Source organism: Grammomys surdaster, unplaced genomic scaffold, assembly GCF_004785775.1.
Source record: "Grammomys surdaster isolate TR1022 unplaced genomic scaffold, NIH_TR_1.0 184, whole genome shotgun sequence".
Taxonomy (NCBI): domain Eukaryota; kingdom Metazoa; phylum Chordata; class Mammalia; order Rodentia; family Muridae; genus Grammomys; species Grammomys surdaster.
The window spans coordinates 3620159-3639579 of record NW_021604629.1 but is presented as its reverse complement, the minus strand read 5'-3'; the positions used below and the strand labels follow the sequence as shown (position 1 = coordinate 3639579).

The 19421-nt window shown below is 36.0% G+C and overlaps 1 protein-coding gene across 2 annotated transcripts in view; it reads left to right on the top strand.

The window, feature by feature from the left end:
* The window catches only part of Sbf2 (SET binding factor 2), a 307253-nt gene that overhangs the window by 94329 nt on the left and 193503 nt on the right, over positions 1 to 19421 (top strand). For both annotated transcript variants that reach the window (XM_028768018.1, XM_028768017.1), the window contains exon 3: positions 19081 to 19218. In XM_028768018.1, the coding sequence (XP_028623851.1) occupies positions 19081 to 19218 (138 nt within the window). The remainder of the gene's footprint in view (positions 1 to 19080; positions 19219 to 19421) is intronic.

Sequence of the window (19421 nt, the reverse complement as noted above, 5' to 3'; positions counted from 1 at the left end):
CTTATGAACATCGATGCAAAAATACTCAATAAAATTCTAGCAAACCGAATCCAAGAACACATCAAAACAATCATCCATCATGATCAAGTAGGTTTTATCCCAGGAATGCAGGGATGGTTCAATATTCGGAAATCCATCAATGTAATCCACTATATAAACAAACTTAAAGAAAAAAACCACATGATCATCTCACTAGATGCTGAGAAAGCATTTGACAAAATTCAACATCCCTTCATGATAAAAGTCTTGGAAAGATCAGGAATTCAAGGCCCCTACCTAAACATAGTAAAAGCAATTTACGGCAAACCAGTAGCCAACATCAAGCTAAATGGAGAGAAACTTGAAGCAATCCCACTAAGATCAGGGACTAGACAAGGCTGCCCACTCTCCCCCTACCTATTCAATATAGTACTGGAAGTCCTAGCCAGAGCAATTAGACAACAAAAAGAAGTCAAAGGGATACAAATAGGAAAGGAAGAAGTCAAAATATCGCTATTTGCAGATGATATGATAGTATACTTAAGTGACCCCCAAACTTCCACCAGAGAACTCCTAAACTTGATAAACAACTTCAGCAAAGAGGCTGGTTATAAAATTCTTTATTCTTTAGGTATGTTTTAGCTGTGCTACTTTGTGTATTGTGGGGTGTGTGTGTTTCTATATAAAGCTGAAAATTGTCTTTTCAAGATCTGTGGAGAATTGTGTTAAAATTTTGATGGAGATTGCATTGAATCTGTAGAATGCTTTTGGTAAGATGACCATTTTACTTTATTTATCCTACCCATCCATGAACATGGGAGATCTTTCCATCTTATGATATTGTCTTCAATTTCTTTCTTCAGTGTCTTAAAGTTTTTATCATACAAGTCTTTCACTTGTTTGGTTAGAGTTACCCCAAAATACTTTATCATGGAAGGTGTTTTTTCCCTGGTTTCTTTCTCTTTTGGTTTGTATAAAGGAGGGCCACTGGTTTCTGTGAGTTAATTATGTATCTGGTTACTTTGCTGAAAGAGTTGATCAGCTGTAGCTGTTTCCTGATGGAATTTTTAGGGTTATTTATGTATACTATTATATCATCTACAAATAAAAATACTTTGACTTCTTCCTTTCCAGGTTGTATTTCCTTTATTTCCTTCAGCTGTCTCATTGCTCTAGTCAAGACTTCAAGTATGAGAATGGATCGGTATGGTGTGGACAACCTTGTCTTCTTTCTGATTTTACTGGAATTTCTTTGAGTTTCTCTCCTTTTAAGTTGATGTTGGCTATGGGCTTACTATAAACTGCCTTTCTTATGTATAGGTTATATCCCTTGTGTCCCCAATCTCTTTAGAACTTTAATTATGAAAGGGCATTGGATTTTTGACAAAAGTATTTTCTGCATCTAAGGAGATGATCATGTATGCTTTTTTCTCATTACCATTATTTTTTTAAAATGGATTATATTTCACAGTTTACATAAGCTGAATCATCCCTGCATCTCTGGGATGAAGCCTACTTGGCCATGGTAGATAATCTTTTTGATGTGTTCTTGGGTTCAATTTGTATGGTTTTTAAAAACATTTATTTATTTTATTTATGTGAGTACACCGTAGCTGTCTTCAGACACACCAGAAGAAGAGACCAGATCCTATTCCAGATGGTTGTGATTGACCATGTGGTTGCTGGGAGTTGAACTCAGGACCTCTGGAAGAGCAGCCAGTGCTCTTAACCACTGAGCCATCTCTCCAGCCCCAGTTTGTATGTTTTTCATTGAAAATTTATGCATCAATGTTCATAAGGGAAACTGGTCTGTATCCTCTTTCTTTGTTGTGTCTTTATGTGATTTGGGTACCAGAGTAACTGCAGCTTTGTAAAACAACTTGGGCAATGTTCCTTCTGTTTCTATTCTGTGGTATTATTTAAGGAGTATTGGGGTTAACTATTCTTTGAAAGTCTGGTAGAATTCGTACTAAAAACCATCCAGTTCTGGGCCTTTTTTGATTGGGAGACTTTTAATTACTATTTCTATTTCATCAGGGGTTATAGATCCATTTAAATTATTTATCTGATTTTGATATTGAAAAATTATCCATTTCTTTTAGATTTTCCAGTTTGATGGAATACAAGTTTTTAAAGTTTGTCCCTATGATTTTTGTGTATTTCCTTGGTATCTTGTTATATCTCCATTTTTATTTCTAGTTTTCTTAGTTTGGATATTCTGTCTCTCCCTTTTAATTAATTTGGGTAAGGGTTTTTCAGTCTTACTTTTCTCAAAGAACCAACTCTGTTTCATTGATTTGATGTATTGTTCTATTTTGTTCCTTCTTCATTGGTTTTAGTCCTGATTTTATTTCTTGCCGTCTACTCCTTTTGGATATGATTTCTTCTTTTGTTCTAGAATTTTGAGGTATGCTGTTAAGTTGCTTGTATGAGATCTCTCCAGTATTTTAGTGAAGGCACTTAGTCCTATGAGCTTACCTCTTAGAATCATCTTCATTGTTGTCTCTTGTGTGTGGGTATGTTATGTATCCATTTTTATTCAATTCTAGGAAAGCTTTAATTTCTTTTTTCATTTCTGTCTTGCCCCATTTTTTTCATTTAGCAGAGAATCGCTCAGTTTCCATGAATTTGTAAGCTCTGTTGTTTCTATTGTTGTTGATATTTAGCTTAACTAGTATGCAGGGAGTTATTTTCAATTTTCTTATATCTATCGAGACTTGCTCTGTGTTCAGGTATGTGGTCAGTTTGGAGGAATGTTCCTTGAGGTGCTGTAAGAAAGATATATTCTTTCATATTTGGGTCAAATGTTCTGTAAATATCTGTTAGGTCCATTTGATTTATGACATCAGTTAGCTCCAGCATGTCTCTGTTTAGTTTTTGTGTGGATGAACTGTCTATTGGCAAGAGTTGGGTACTGAAGTCTCCCACTATCAGTATGTGAGGCTCAATATGTGATTTAAGCTGTGGTAGTGTTTCTTTTATGAATTTGGGTACCCTTGTGTTTGGTACATAGATATTAAGAATTGCAATGTCTTTTGTTGGATTTTTTTTGATGAATATGTAATGTCCTTCTCTATCTTCTGATTAATTTTGGTTGGAAGTAATTTTTTTTGTCAGATACTAAAATGACTATATACTAGCTTGCTTTTAGGCCCGTTTGGAGTGTCTTTTTAGAACCTTTTACTATGGTGATATCCATCCTTGATGTTGAGGTGTGTTTCTTGGATGCAGCAGAAAGATGGATCCTGTTTTCAGAACTATTCTGTTAGACTGTGTCTTTTTATTGGGGAATCGAGACCATTGATATTGAGAGACATCAATGAGCAGTGTTGATTCCTGTTATTTTATCGTTGGTGGTGGTCATGGTGGCATCTGTGATGTTTGTGCATGTGCCTGTGCCTGTGACTATGCTGGTGCCTGTGTCTTTGTGTCTGTGTGAGTACACTTGTGTGCATCCTCTCTTGATTTGCTGGTCTGGGCTCATTTACTTTCGATGTTTGCAACCTCTTTAGGTTGGTGTTTTTATTCTAGTGCTTTCTGTATGGCTAGATTTATAGATGTTTCTTAAGTTTGGTTTTATCACGAGACGTCTTATTTTCTACATCTATTGTAATTCAAAGTTTTGCAGAGTATAATTGTCTGGACTGGTATTCAGAATGTGTAGAACATCTGTCCAGGCTCTTCTGGGTTTTAGAGTCTCCATTGTGAAGTCATTGTGTGTTATTCTAATAGATCTGCCCTTGTATGTTACTTGGTCTTTCCTTTGAAGCTTTTAATACTCTTTCTTTGTTCTGTACATTATTTTGATCATTATGTGTTGAGAGTAATTTCTGTTTTGGATCAGTCTGTTTGATGTTCTGTATGCTTCTTGTTACCTTGACAGATATCTTCTTCTGTAGGTTAGGGAGATTTTCTTCTGTTTTTGTTGAAAATATTTTCTTTGACCTAGATTTCTACTCCTTCCTTTATTCCTGTTATTCTTATAGTATCCCAGATTTCCTGGATGTTTTGTGCCAGGATTTGTTTTTTTGGGGGGGTTGTGCTTTTTTGACCCAGGGTTTCCTCTGTGTATCCCTGGCTCTCCTAGAACTACATCTGTAGACAAGGCTGGCCTTGAACTTACAGAGATCCACTTGTCTCTGTTTCCTGAGTGTTGGGATTAAAGGTGTGCACTACTTCCTAGCTGTGCCAGAATTTTTTTTTTTTTAGACTTAACACTTTCTTTGACTGAGATATCCATTCTTTAAAGGATGTATTCAATGACTGAATTTGCTGTTTTATCTCTACTATTCTGTGGTTAAACTTGCCTCTGATGTTCCTGTTTGAGTTCTTAAATTTTTCCATTTCCATATTTCCCTGATTTTAGGTGTTTTTTATTTTGATTTTATTTATACTTTTAGTTTCTGAGTGGTTCTTATTAGTTTCCTTGCATTGTATCTTCATAGGATTTACACATTTCCTCTTTAAGGACCTCTATCATGTTTATAAAGACTATTTTAAGGTCTTTTTCTTGTGCTTCAGCTTTGTTGCAATTTTCAGAGCTTTCTGCGGTAGGATTGCTGGGCTCTCCTGGAAATATAGTCTTCTGGCTGTTAATGTGTTTGTATGCAGGTGTTTAAGCATCTGAGTACGGGAAGATGGTATTTCTAGGGGCTAGTGTGATCTTGTCTTGGCTAGGTGAGTGTTTGTTCCTTGGTTTCTGTTTCCTTCTCTGGATTTTAGGGGAGTGTGGTGGTTATGTTACTTGGTAAGAAATTCTTCTAGGATCCTGATAGGTGTGGAGATTCCAGGTAAAATATGTTTCTAAGTATTGGCAACTTCCACTTAGGAATGGGGATGGGCTAGGAGGAGGGTTTAAGGAATTCACAGGAGGGAGGAAAGCAGGGTGTTCTTTCAGAATCGGCTTAGTTCCTGGGAATAGGAGCAGGGAATGAAGAGAAGCAGGATAATCTTTTAATTTTTTTAAAAAAACTACTGGCTTTATATTTGCTCTGCTTTGAATGTAATTAGAAAAGTTACTTTCTTTAATATTTTTTTCATATTTAAAATCAGTTTTCCAGGGCTGGAGAGATGGCTTTAGTGGCTAAGAGCACTCACAGCTCTTCCAAATGGAACTGAGTTCAATTCCTAGTACCTATTGTCTTATACCGTTTTCCGGTTGTGCAGATGTATAAAATACCCATATATATAAAATACATAAATAAATAAAATCAACATTCCTTTATAGATGAGCTTAATTGCTTTTGATAATTTGGAATATGTAATTTCATATTTCTTAAAAATGTGTTTATAATAATTCAAGTTTCACTGCCCAAATAAACTGAGTTAAACTTTGCTACCCAAAAGTGTGCTATTACCATTTGGACTTCTTCCAAGTAAAAGGAATAATGGAAGAAAAAGGCTGCCATTCCTTGACATTTCCTAAGAACTGAAGTTTCATTATAACTGACAATTATGTTGGTTTAGATGATTTCATCCTTTTTTGATGGAACCCCTTCTGTAAGAAGTGGGACAAGCGTCAGGTAGCCCAGAAGCTGTAGCTAGTGTGAAATAGAAGACTCAGGTGATTGTCAGCTGTCTGCTGTGTCCACTAAGCTGATAGCCTTTTGTGTGTGTATGAACAAAGGAATTTAATTATCACCTTTAGAAGGGTATAAATGATTTTCAATGTATAGCATTTTACCAGCATTATTATGCATTTAGAAATTTTTGTTTTGAACATTGTGACTTATGTCATTGGTAATAGCTTTTTAAAAGAGAGGAAAAGGATAATCTTTTGTCTCTGACACCCACTGAAAGTTACCTGTATTGCAAACATTAAATAATGATTAGTTCTTTTTTATAATTACGCCCACTGAGTACTGTTTCTGGGTGCTTATCTCAGTTCATTGGGTCTTTAATGGGATACTTTGTCTTTGTACAGAATTGACACTGAGCAATATGGATATTCTTCATGAACTCACAGATGTTGGAGCAATAAGCCTGTTTATTGGAAATTGAATTCCTATTATGGTTTATAGTGATGTAAAGACTAAAATAGTTGGGAAAGATTCATTGAGGAAGGAAATAGTATCCAAGGAGAGGAGGGTAGTTCTAGAAATCTATGGGCAAATATACAGACAAATTTGTGTTATATTTTTCAGTTTATTCTTTTCCTTAGCTCCTAAAATCTTCTGTTTTGGTCATTAATTTACACCTAGTATATACTGCCTTGTATTGTATCTATGTTTTAATACTTTTCTGTCCAGCCTCAAGTCAAATTTATTCCCAGAGAGTAAAGATTACACTTGAGTATAGTAAGTGGTCAGTGATAGTTAGTAACTATCTCACTAAAGCTGTACTGAAGATGTTACAATAATTATTTTTTGATAATATCCTTTCTATTTTTGATGTGTCAGAATTACATACAGTCAATACTCCTTGTTCATAGGTTCTAGATCTGAGAATTCAATAGGAGAAAAGTTGCATTTGATTTAGCATATTTGCCTAATTCCCAGACTTTATGTACAAGGAAAATTTTTAAATTGTTTTATTATACTAATTTTAATGGTTTGAGGTACTTTTTCTTTGTCTTCTTTTTCTCTTTTTCCTTTTTTGAAATAGGTTTACTTTGTCACCATGGTTAACCTATAACTTACTGTATAGATCAGGGTGTCCTTGAGCCTTTGTTTAGCTTTCTTTCTCCCTTTCTCTAAGTACTGGGATTTCAGTCATGTCCCACAGTGCCTGGCTTCAGTTTCTGATAGTTTTATTTTTAAATGACATCATGTATTTCCCCGTTGGTAAGTGTTTGGGCCCACAGACTCTTCTTTCACTATGTATATACATAACTTAGTTGAATATGCACAATATAAGATTTATTGTTTTAAGAGTATTGTTATATGGCTTTAAGTGAGTGAATGGAATTGGAGACTACCTGCTTATTTTCTTTTTCGTTGGTTATGCATTAAATCTTGGTTTCTCTGCGTTCTGATGTCTGACTTGAGACATGCTTATTTGTGGTAGTCTTTCAATGCTGTTTCAATGGACCTTTCTTCCTTATGTGTTTGATAATGTAACATTGAAAAGTGTCTTCTTCTAGATTCCTTTTCAAATGTTGTTACCTCTGAAGTTCCAAGGAAACACCCATTTGCTATCATCCAGATACATTTGGACTGAGCTTTTGGAGTAGAACATTTTGTTCTGTTTGTTCTAATTTTTTTCAAGGGATAAAGACAAACAGCTTAACTAGATAGCCATCTCTGGTTGTTGCTTTTAACAATAATATTTAACAGGGAGCATGTATTCTGCAAATGCCTTTCTCAGAAGGTCGGCATTAAGTGAACAAGCAGTAAACACTCTGTGACCAACAGATGATAGGTTCTAAAGTCAGCCAACTGTCCAGATCAAGCTAAGTCATTGTTTCTGTTTTGGTAAATAAAACTCATCTTGTTTAGACAGGTCTTATCAAAACCAATGTTAACACTTCATACCAAACATTGTTATGAAGCTCATGAGAACTAAAACTAACAAACTTGAACTGCTTGAATCATATTTCATTAGTTCTCTTTAGCTGTATGTTTTGATTCATTTCCAAATCACAGGTTCTACAGTGTCCTGTGTTTTGAAGTGACATCTGTTGTGCAGTGTTCCATACAGTCAGCATTTTTAGCAACGTTTAGTTCATTTTTGCACTGAAATGTCATCTGTGGCTTGAGTTGTACCTTGAAACTTACCTCATTTGGCTTTTGGTATATGAAGGATAATTTTGATGCAGATGTTTTCTAAGGTTTATGCACTTTGTATCTGAGTAAATTCTTACCAGATACCAAGAAAGAAAGCAGATTCAAAGAGTTGTAGCCATTTCTAATCTCTTATATGAGTCCACAGAATAGAAAGTTACTATTCATATATTTTTAAGTCCAGATATTTTCTTGAATTATCTTTATGTTTAAGTTAATAACTGTGTGTTAATGAAATAACCAGAAATAAAAAACAGTGAGTGAAGAGGAAGGCTTCATCTGTCTTACTGTGGTTCTGTTCTGAAGACTGAGGGTGGTATATCGTAATTTTTCAATAAATTAATTGGATCAATTGCTTTCAGCAAGAGGGTCCCCATCATTTATATATTTTTTTTTATCACACATACACACAAATACACAACCTGCGTCATCCTTTGAAAAACTGTTTCTCTGTTTCCTCTACTATCCAGACTGGTTGTGATTCAGGTTCCAGATTTGGTAGGTCCCATGTATCAACACCCTCCTGTGCCTTTTTGCAATATCAGTAACAGTGAAAATTATACTGATTACCTGTAAGCTTCAATGCTACTGCTGTGATTGGCCACTGCTTAGCTTGTTTACTACTTCAGCACTAGGCAATATGCTAATCATTTACATGCATATTATTTAATCCTGATTGTTTTATAAGAGATATTTTGTGTTCAGAACTCCCTCTGTAGCTGATCTTGAGTTTTTCATCTCTTGTCTCAAAATCCTTCTAAATAATTCAATTAATTTATCCATTAATATTTCTGAATGCATTACTGTATGCTGCATGCTTGACTTTTGTTGGGGAGAGGAGGACACATGATCTCACAATGTAGCTTAGACTGACCTGGCCTTGAACTCATGGATCCTTCTGTCTATACCTCTTGAGTGCTTCAATAACATGTGTATACCACCACACCTCACCATCACTATGTATTTCTGAAACACAAAGCACTTTAAAAAAAAGGAAAAGGAAAAAACAAAATCCAATCACAATGTCATTATCATACCTATGAGTTCATAAATATTACCAAACAGTTAATCTTTGCACATATATTTGTGTATGTGCATTTGGAAGACAAGTATTTTAAATATTTTTTCTTCTCCTCTTCCTCTTTTTGTTTTCTTTTGTTTTTCAAGATAAAGTTTTTCTGTTGTATCCCTGGTTATACAGAAACTTGCTCTATAGGCTGTGTTGACCTAGAACTCAGAGATCTTCCTGCCTCTGCCTCCCGAAGGTTTTAAATACTTTTTTTTTTTTTTTCTTTTGGTTTTTCGAGACAGGGTTTCTCTGTGTAGCCCTGCCTGTCCTGGAACTCACTCTGTAGACCAGGCTGGCCTCCAACTCAGAAATCCACCTGCCTCTGCCTCCCAAGTGCTGGGATTAAAGGCGTGAGCCACCACTGGCCAGCTTTAAATATTTCTTAATCTATAGTTTTTTTCTTTGATTTTTCATAAGTCATTTGTTAAAGAAAATACTCTTCCTTAGTTTTTATTTATAAAAAAAAAGACTTTCACTTAAAAGTAATTCCCCTTAATGAGAAATATAGGAAACACATATATATCAAATCAATTTTTTAAAGGTGATCTTTATTGAGCACATGTTGCTGGAGGCCCTCTTGTAAGTAACAACTGATTAAAGACTTGTTAATGACTACACGTTACCTTATGATCACAGTTGCTCAGACCTTTTTTTTTTCCTTTAATGGTTCTAGGAATTGACCCTAGGGCCTTGTACTTACTGGGAAAATGTTCTTCCACTAAGCTGCTATGCTATATTTGTAGCTCTTAGACCATATTATGTGTATTCTTCGTGAAGGAGTCAATTAGCAATATTATACTGATTTCTTTTTGGTTTGAGAACAGGGTAATGGAATTATTAGTGGAAAAGCTCAAGTAATAGCATACTTTCTGTTTGTTATCCAGGAATTTAGTACAATTCTAGTGTTTGTACTTTACCAGAAAAGAAATATTAAAATGGGACTCAGCTTGTTTCCTCTATTTAAGTGAGAAATTTAAATTTTCTCAAAAAACAAGGCATTTATAGAACTACTGTTAGTTTTAAATTTTTATTAAAAGTACTTTTCTGAGACATTATGCACATATGTTTCCAACTCTTAAAAAAAGTATATTTCAAGGAGTAAGCAGATTATTTGGTCCTAAAAGTCTGTAAAATGTCAACTTTCTAGAATCCTAGCTTTCTCTTAAAATATACAAAGTCTTGATAGTATGATTCTTTGTTTCATTGAAGCTCTTTGTAATGTTTTGTCCTGAGTGACTACAGATTTAATAAGTTTCTACCTTATGGAGTTTATGTAAGATGTGTGAAATATCTTCATGTTAAAACCAAAACTAAGCCATTGTACTCAGCACTCAGGAGGCAGAGGCAGGCAGAGCTCTGAGTTTGAGGCCAGCCTGGTCTACAGAGAGAGAGAGTTCTAGGACAGCCAGGGCTACACAGATAAACCCTCAAAAAAAAAAAAAAAACTCAGAGAAGGTGCACCTAACCCTCAAGAGACTGGAGGCCCCAGGGAGTTTAGAGATCCGGTTGGGTGGGGGATAGGGACATTCTCGTGGAGACAGGGGCCTGGGGAAGAGGTATGGGATGTGAAACAGTTAGAGGGTGGACGAGGTGGGGGGAATAAAATCTGGAGTGTAAATTAATTAATTAATAAAAATAATAGGCTACACAGACCAAAAGAAAAAAAAAAAACCTCAGTGTTTTTACTTGGTGATATGTTGACATGTTTGACTCTAAATAAGAACAGATAAATTTCTTTGTACTATTTGAACTGGAATAATTTAATAATATTTAATTAATAATTTAAATAATAACTAAATAAATAAACAATATATGCACATACATTTGTCCTTAAGTGCAGGCAGCCATATTCACCTGAAAGCATATAATGCCATTAATAGCAAGCCCCCCTTTTTGTTTGTTCACTCACTTTGGCATTTCTTTCATATTTGGTGGTATCCTACATATCTGTTAAATATATTCCTGTGTTTTCCAGGAATTTCTGGTAGAAAATGGATTCTGCTATTCAGAATCTTATTACCATTTTAAATATGTCATCCTCTCCTTTCCCATTTATTTTCTATGTAATACTGAGTTGTAATTTTGGTTTGTGTGTAGGAGGTCTTTAAGATAAAGCAGGTTTCATCTACCGTACTTAACTGGAATTCATTAACAATTTGTTATTTTGCTCATTTTGTACTTTCAGATTTATAATTGACTTGTAGTTCTATGTTTCATTTCAAAGTTTGAATGTTAAAAGTTTATTCTAAAAGTTTATTTTTCTTTCTGATATTGCCACTTAAAAATTTCATATTTAAAGTCTTATATTTAGGACTCTCATAAGATCAATACATCAAAATGTTCAAAGCCCAAGAAAGGTTAGCTCAGTCTATGTTTTTTAATTATGAATGTAGTCTATTTTTCTAATTGCTTATTATTGGTTTCACGCAAAATTAGTTATTCTCATGTCCTTCTCTATGCCTACCTAATCATATGAGTTTCATGTTCAGTCAATTTGTTTAGATATTTCAAGCTGATAATCATTCTTTTATACATGATATTGAAGATAACACACTGTTAAAGTGTTTATTCAATTATATATGTGTTTTTTTTTTAAAGAGAAGTACAGGGTTTAAGTAAGTTTCATTCTAAGCAAAGAGTTTTGGATAGTCCCTATAAAGGTACTTTATCAAAGGTTCTTTACTAAAATTGAGCATGACATGAAACCCATTATTTAAAATAAAATATTTGAGCTTTTCAAATATTTTACTTTTAATTTGGCTACTCTTTGAAACTCCTTTGTATTTTCTCTTGGAAAAATATGTATACAAAGAATCACGTTCTAACTCTTCTCTGTCCTGCCTTGGCGTAGAGCTTAGTCTCTTAAAAGTTTTGTTTTTGTTTGTTTGTTTTTTAAGCTGGGCATTAGTGGCAAGCACATTTAATCCCAGCACTTGGGAGGCAGAGGTAAGCAGATCTCTGCATTTAAGGCCAGCCTTGTCTACAGAGTGAGTCTTTGGACAGCCATAGAGAAACCCTGTCTCAAGAAAAAAAAAAGTTATTTTACTTAGCAAATCAATTCTTGGGTCTATAGTTCATAATAACATTATTCAAATATATTTTTAAAAAAGATTTTAAGTCTTATTTCACGTGTGTAAGTGTTTTCTGCCTGCATGTAGGTATATACACCACTCATGTGCAGTGTCAGTGCCAGAAGAGAATCTGATTCCTATGAAACTGGAGTTACCGATTTTTGAGAGCCATCACATGGGTGCTGAAAACCAAACCTGGATCTTCTGAAAGAACTGCAAAGCTCTTAACCACTGAGCTATCACTTTATCCTTATAATAATAGATTTTTTTAAAAAAACCACTTGAAAATTTTTCTTAGAAGTATGCCACAAAACAAAAATATTCTTGTAGTTACTTGTTCTTAAAAAATGAACTCAAGGGTAATTTGTGCTTATTTATATATACTCTACAAAATGTCATAGTTCCATAAGAGAATATTGAGAACTATTCATAAAGATTTCTATAGTGCTGCATTAATTATTTTAAAACGGTTAACCTCCAAAACATCAAAATAGGGAGTAGGCTGAATTTCAGCCAAAGTATATGTGTTCCTGTAATGACATTATGGTTATTGAAAATAATTCTGTTGGGGCTGGAGAGATGGCTCAGTGGTTAAGAGCACTGACTAGTCTTTCAGGGGTCCTGAGTTCAATTCCCAGCAACCACATGGTGGCTCACAACCATCTGTAATGGGATCTGATGCCCTCTTCTGGTGTGTCTGAAAACAGCTGCAGTGTACTTTTATAAATAAAATAAATAAATCTTAAAAAAAAAAAGAAAGGAAAAGAAAATGTGTTCCAGAGCTCTGTGGTGCATGCCTGTAATCTCAAAGGCAGGAGGGCTGCAAGTTGGATGTCACATGAGCTGTATAGCAAGGCTTTGTCTGATACATACTGAGACATACACAGAAAAACTTACATGCTGTTGAAAGCAAAGAAAAAGGAGTTTGATAGCTATATATATGACAGATAGGTTTCCTTTTATATATATAAAAAGGAAAGAAAAAGCACATTCCTGTGCTCCACCAAAGATGAATAGCTACAGATCACGGTGTGTTACAGTGTTTACTTCATTCTCATCTTGTTTTTTTCCTGCTATGAATTTATATAATTAAACTAATATCTCTAAACAATTTATAATAGTCCATCAGTGAAAGGATGCAGTTCCTAAAGACTACAGAGTTGACCTCTCATCCAAGCTCTGTCACAAGCAGGCCATATGACATTAGCATCCTATAACCTTAGTTTCCATTGTAAACTAAGACTTGCGAGTTATGGTTACACAGTGTTTTACAGATATGACGTCTCTATTTTTTTTAAGGATTTTTGAAATTAATTTATTTTATTTATATGAGTACACTGTAGCTTTCTTCAGACACACCAGAACAGGGCATCAGATCCCATTACAGATGGTTATGAGCCACCATGTGGTTGCTGGGAATTGAACTCAAGACCTCTGGAAGAGCAGTCAGTGCTCTTAACCGCTGAGCCATCTCTCCAGCCCAAAGTCTCTATTTTTAAATTTCTTATTTAAATAGCTCTTTAATGCATTATTAGGTGCCATTAAATTATCATATGTTGTTAATTGCTTATAAACTTTAAACAAAATGAAAACCATCAAAAAGATTAGCTTTAATTTACATACATGCATGTTTATAGCACCTAGATGACCACCCCCACCCCTATAAAATGTTCTACTCCTTCTTTAGTTTTTGGATTGTTGGACTCTTTACTGAACATGATCTACTTCTAATATTTGGGTAAAGAAACAAAGTTAGTATTTGTGATGCATTGCTGTGCAGAGTCCTGCAGAACTGAGCAACGAGGACTCCTAATTTTGCACTCTTGAATACCAGTCTCCTAGTTATGCCAAGGTGGCTGTGTCAAGGTCTTAAAGAAAACTTTAGATTAACGAGAAATCCTGTGGTTGCCCAGGTACATGGTAACATTTTCATGGACCCAAGTTGTGTGAAATGGTGAGGTCAAGACTGGGAGATGTTAAGAGACATACTTTTTTGTGTTTACCCATGAATATGTGTGGAAAATAACAGTGTTAGTCAGTTTGTGTGATATGTTCATTGATAACATCATTCCAAATACATGTGCTTTCTCAGTTATTTGAAGGCAGCCAGAATATAAGTGTATCAGTGTTGACAGTCAATGCTAAATGTTTTAGCTTTGCACCTGTGATAGCAATTGTTTCTCCTGTTTGCCAGTAAAAGACACTAGGGATCCCAAAACCCTGAATCTCTTCTGTTTGTTTAATGCTTATCATTCTGTTATCATTCTGTTCATTGTCTTTTAGTGACTACCCTGCTCCCAGCTGTCTAAATAGTCTCTCACATTCCTGTCAGAGTGTGACTGGAGCCTAGGTTTAAAAATTGTAATGTCGACTCTCATTTATTGGTTCATCAGCATTCTTAGTGAATTGAAATGGCTGAGCCATTTAGGATTATTGGTTTTAAAATCCAGATCCTTAGGGAAATACTTCTCATTAGATACTGGGATCATATCTTGATCCCCAAAACCTGTTACTGCTTCTCTGTGCTACAGTGAATTTGCATTTATAACCACAGGATAAAGCTGTTTAATCATTGAGACATCATTTTTATACTCTCAGTTGTATAAGCTTTACTACCTGGATATTTACATACTCATTCATTTCATGTGAGAATTCAGATCCAAATTTCCTGTAAAGTTTGACTCTGATGTTATTTTTCAATGTATAATTTAAAGTAATTTCTTTCTGTAATTATAGTTTTATATTTGAAATAAAGGATATCACATTTAACCAGTGTATGGGTAATTCTATTGGCAACCTTTTAATGAAAAGCTAAGTAAAATTATCTGACCAGGCCATCCATAAAGTGCCATTTTTTTCTTAGCTCTGGTTACATTAAATAGAGTTATGGAGAAGCATTTACCTAATTGAAAAATGATCTTTGGAATATCCCCTAATTTTACGGTTTGTACCTTTTAATCTCACAGTTCCTGTTGTGGTATGAATAGAAAAATGGGGTGTTTGAGTAACTAAGGAAGTCTTTTTTTTTTTTTAATTCTTTAAGAGTCTTTTACAGTCCGGACTTCTTCCTCCTTCTAGTCTGCCCCCTACTGCTCCCCCCCCCCCACCCCCCCCCCCCCACCAGACCTCCCCACTTCTTGGGGCCTCAAGTCTCTCTAGGGTTTGGTGTGTCTTCCTCTCACTGAGGCCAGACCTGGCAGTCCTCTGCTGTATATGTGTCAGGGACCTCATGTCAGCTGGTGTATTCTGTCTGGTTGGTCAGTGTCTGAGAGATCTCAAGAGGGGTCCAAGTCAGTTGAGACTGCTGGTCTTCCCCTGGGGCCGCCCTCCTCCTCAGCTTCTTTCAGCTTTTCCCTGATTCAACCACAGGAGTCCCGGCTTCTGTCTGTTGGTTGGGTGCTAGTATCTGCAGCTGACTTTTTCAGCTGCTTGTTGGCTCAGAGGACAGTGCAGCCATGCTAGGTTCCTGTTTGGGCCTGTCACTGGACCTCCTTTCCCTCATGTTCTTCTCCATTTTTGTCCATGCAGTTCCTTCAGACAAGAACAATTCTAGGTCAGAACTTTTGACTGTGGGATAGCAACCCCATTCCTCACTTGATGCCCTGTTCCCTCCACTGGAGGTGGACTCTATAAGTTCTTTCTCCCCACTATCGGGCATTTCATCCAAGGTCCCTCCCTCTGAGTTTTGAGAGTCTCTCACCTCCCAGGTCTCTGGCACATTCAAGAGGGTCCCCCACCTCCTACCTCCTGAGCTTGCCTGTTTCCATTCTTTCTGCTGGCCCTTGGGCCTTTAGAAACAGGCCTTCAGTCCTGTTTCCCCCACCAATGCCTGATCATGTTTCCTCCTTCCCCTCCCTTTCCCTTCTCCCACCCAATTCCCTCCCTCCCTTGTCCCCCACCCCCACCCCGTGACTGCTTTCTTCTTCCTCCCAAGTGGGATTGAGACATCCTCACTTTGGCTTGTTAACCTTCTTGAGACCTTTGGGTTGTGTTCTGGATATTCTGTACTCTTTTGTCTAATATCTGCTTATTCCTGAGTATATACCATGCATGTCCTTTTAGGTCTGAGTTACCTCACTCAGGATATTTTCTAGTTCCATCCATTTGCCTGCAGAACTCAGAATGTCCTTGTTCTTAATAGCTGAGTAGTATTCCATTGTGTAAATGAACCACATTTTCTGTATCCATTCTTCTGTTGTGGGACATCTGGGTTGTTTCCAGCTTCTGGCTATCACAAATAAGGCTGCCATGAACATAGTAGAACACGTGCCCCTGTGAAATGGTGAGGTATCTTTTGGATATATACCCAAGAGTGGTATAGCTGGGTCTTCAGGATCTATTTCCAATTTTCTGAGGAAACTCCAGATTGATTTCCAGAGTGGTTGTAGCAGTTTGCACTCCCACCAGCAATGGAGGAGTGTTCCTCTTTCTCCACATCCTTGCCAACATGTGCTGTTTCCTGAGTTTTTGATCTTAGCTGTTCTGATAGATGGAAGGTGGAAGGAATCTCATGGTCGTTTTAATTTGCATTTCCCTGATCACTAAGGACTTGGAACATTTCTTTAAGTGCAACTCAGCCCTTCAAGATTCCTCTGTTGTGAATTCTCTGTATAGTTCTATACCCCATTTTCTAATTGGGTTATTTGGTTTTTTGGTGGTTAGCTTCTTGAGTTCTTTATATATGTTGGATATTAGACTTCTATCAGATAGGGGTTTAGTGAAGATTTTTTTCCCAATCTGTTGGTTGCCTGTTTATCTTACACTTTTCTTTGGATGTTTTGTGTTTGCTGTTTTCTATTACAAGAAAAAAATTTCTTGTAGATTTTTTAAAATGGCACATTTAATTTTTTTAGTTTAAATATGACATGTGCCCCTTTACTACATGTCAGTAAAGTATGATGTGAAAAGTGTGAATGAAGGCATCTAGAAATGCTGAATGTGCCCTTTCTCCAAAGAACTCTTATAGTATACAGTCTTTGAAAGGCCATTTAGTTTAGTTCAAATAAATCATGGAGCCTTTCATCCTGTTAAACTTTTTTATATTCACCATGTATACAAAAAAATTTGAGGAGACTATGCACAGTTGCCTTTTCTAGTTTCAGGTAGTGAAAAATATCCAAGTGTCCCTTTTATAGGTCTGTTTGCTCTAAGAAGTTACTTTGTTATTTATGAACTCTTCTCTGACAGGTGACCTCAGTTTGATAAGTGAAACATATTTGATAGAATTAGAACTAAAATATAGTTTTTCCTTTCTGAAACCTTAGTTTCATGTAAAATTTTGATGAAAATAACAGTTATTCTCCTGGGTATGCAGAGTTTCCAAACCCACCAATCCCCTGATGAACAAAAACAACACCCAGTAAGAAGGTATACATCTCAGATTAATCCACAGAATGGTTTTACTTTATATCAAAGAAGTAGTTTGTCAAATGAATGGTAACAGTAGACCATGATGAATGTACAACTTTGTTATGTTTCCAACAATGCCAGTCACCTTAGTCACCTTGGATCTGATTCTAAGCCAGTTTAGAAAATGAAGCTCAGTGGGAAGAAGAGTTTCAGTGGGAGAGAGAAGGTCAGAAAGGAATGAGTGTATGTATGGAACAACTAACATTTAGCATATCTACCTATGAAACCATCAAAGAATAAAAAACCTAATAAAAATAATGTACCACAAAAAATGTACCACATTCAGACTAAAAAAAAAATCATCGAAAGAGAGTTTGATTTTGAAAAACATTTTTGAGCTTGTTATAATCTGTTTAAACTTCTTGGTTGATTCCCAGCTATATCCTCCTGCCCTGGAGTATAATAATGTTAGTTACATGCCCATTTGCCGTAAAACTTCAGTTCTCGGGACTTTTTGGCTCAGTGCTGTATGTGCTCATCAATTGTCAGGACTACAAAAGAGCATTATTCATATGGTTTACACGCAAATAAGGATTTACAACAATTCTTAATGAATAGTTATTGTTTTAACATGTGTGAGTATGTTATATACATGTTTGTGGTGATAGGTACATAGGCTAGAGGAGGGTATAGGATACCTTTGTCTATCATTCTCTCTAATATTCCTTTGAGGGAAGGCCTCTCCCTGAATCTGGAACCTGTTTTTTTTTTTTTTTTTTGCTTGTTTGTTTGTTTGTTATGTGTGCAGGTTTTTTTTTTGTTGTTGTTTTTTGTTTTTGCTAGAACACCCCAGAAATCTCTATTTTTTAGCAGCCTTGGGGTTACAGACACATGGCAAATGATACTTTGTTTGATACAAGGGTTCTGGGGTCTGAACTTTGGTGATCTGGTTAACAGTATCAGTCTCTATAGCCCCTCATTTTACTTTTAAAATTATTTTCTGTTTAGTACACTTATACATGCCCAGCATTTCCCTTTATCCCTATTCGTTCCCTGCTCTCATTTCCCTTTCCTTTGTACTCCTGTTGCTGATTGCCTTCCTCCTCCTAAATAGCATCCCTTTCTGCACTTCCTCTCCAGCGCCCACCATGCCTGTTTCTAATATTCGGAAGAAGAGTCTTTCACCTTGATGTAATGTTCCTACATAGGCCAGAAATAATTTGTCATCTCAGAATGATATCTATGGAAATTTTTGGTGAACTTTTTTGATGTTAGCTCTTATAGCATACCATATCAAATAAATAAATCTGTGTGTGATATATATGTATGCATATATACATGTGTGCACAGATGTGTACCTACACATGCATGTATGGAAGCCAGAGGTCAGTGTCCTGTACCTTTATTGATTTCTACCTTATTTTTGAAACACAATCTCTTGGCTAGATTGGCTGATCAGTGACTCAGGACCTCTGAAAGACTAGTCATCTTCATAAGATGTCAGGCTCACCGGGCAGTGGTGGCGCACGCCTTTAATCCCAGCACTTGGGAGGCAGAGGCAGGCAGATTTCTGAGTTCGAGGCCAGCCTGGTCTACAGAGTGAGTTCCAGGACAGCCAGGGCTACACAGAGAAACCCTGTCTTGAACCCCCCCAACACACACACACACCAAAAAAAAAAGATGTCAGGCACACACCATCACTCTTGGCCCTGGTTCTTTTTTTTCTTTTTTTAAACGTAAGTGCTGGAGTTGGAGCTCCAGTCTTCATGTGTGAGCAAGCACTTTATCCTTCTCAAGGATACAGTTTTAATGACAATGCTATGTTGAACATTTTATATATTAACAAATAATAAATTTTTATTTTAATGACTTTTCCCTCTTATCCTTTTAGTTTTGTCAGCCTGGTGGATGGCACCTGTCCAGAGAACGGAAACAGCCAACATTCTTTGTGGTGGTCCTAACAGATATTGACTCAGATCGACATTACTGCTCATGCCTAACCTTCTATGAGGCAGACATCAATCTCCAGGTACAGAAACTTTCTTATCCAAGCATGGGGACACATAGCATTGCAGAATATTTTAAGTTCCATGTTTTTTGTTTGTTTGTTTTGTTATTTGTTTTGCTAAAGTTGAAAATTTCATGGGCTTCTTTGAAAAACAGCTTTCAAAGACTAGAACTTCATATTGCATTTTTAAGTGAACTGTATATGTTTAGTACCTTAAGTAAACA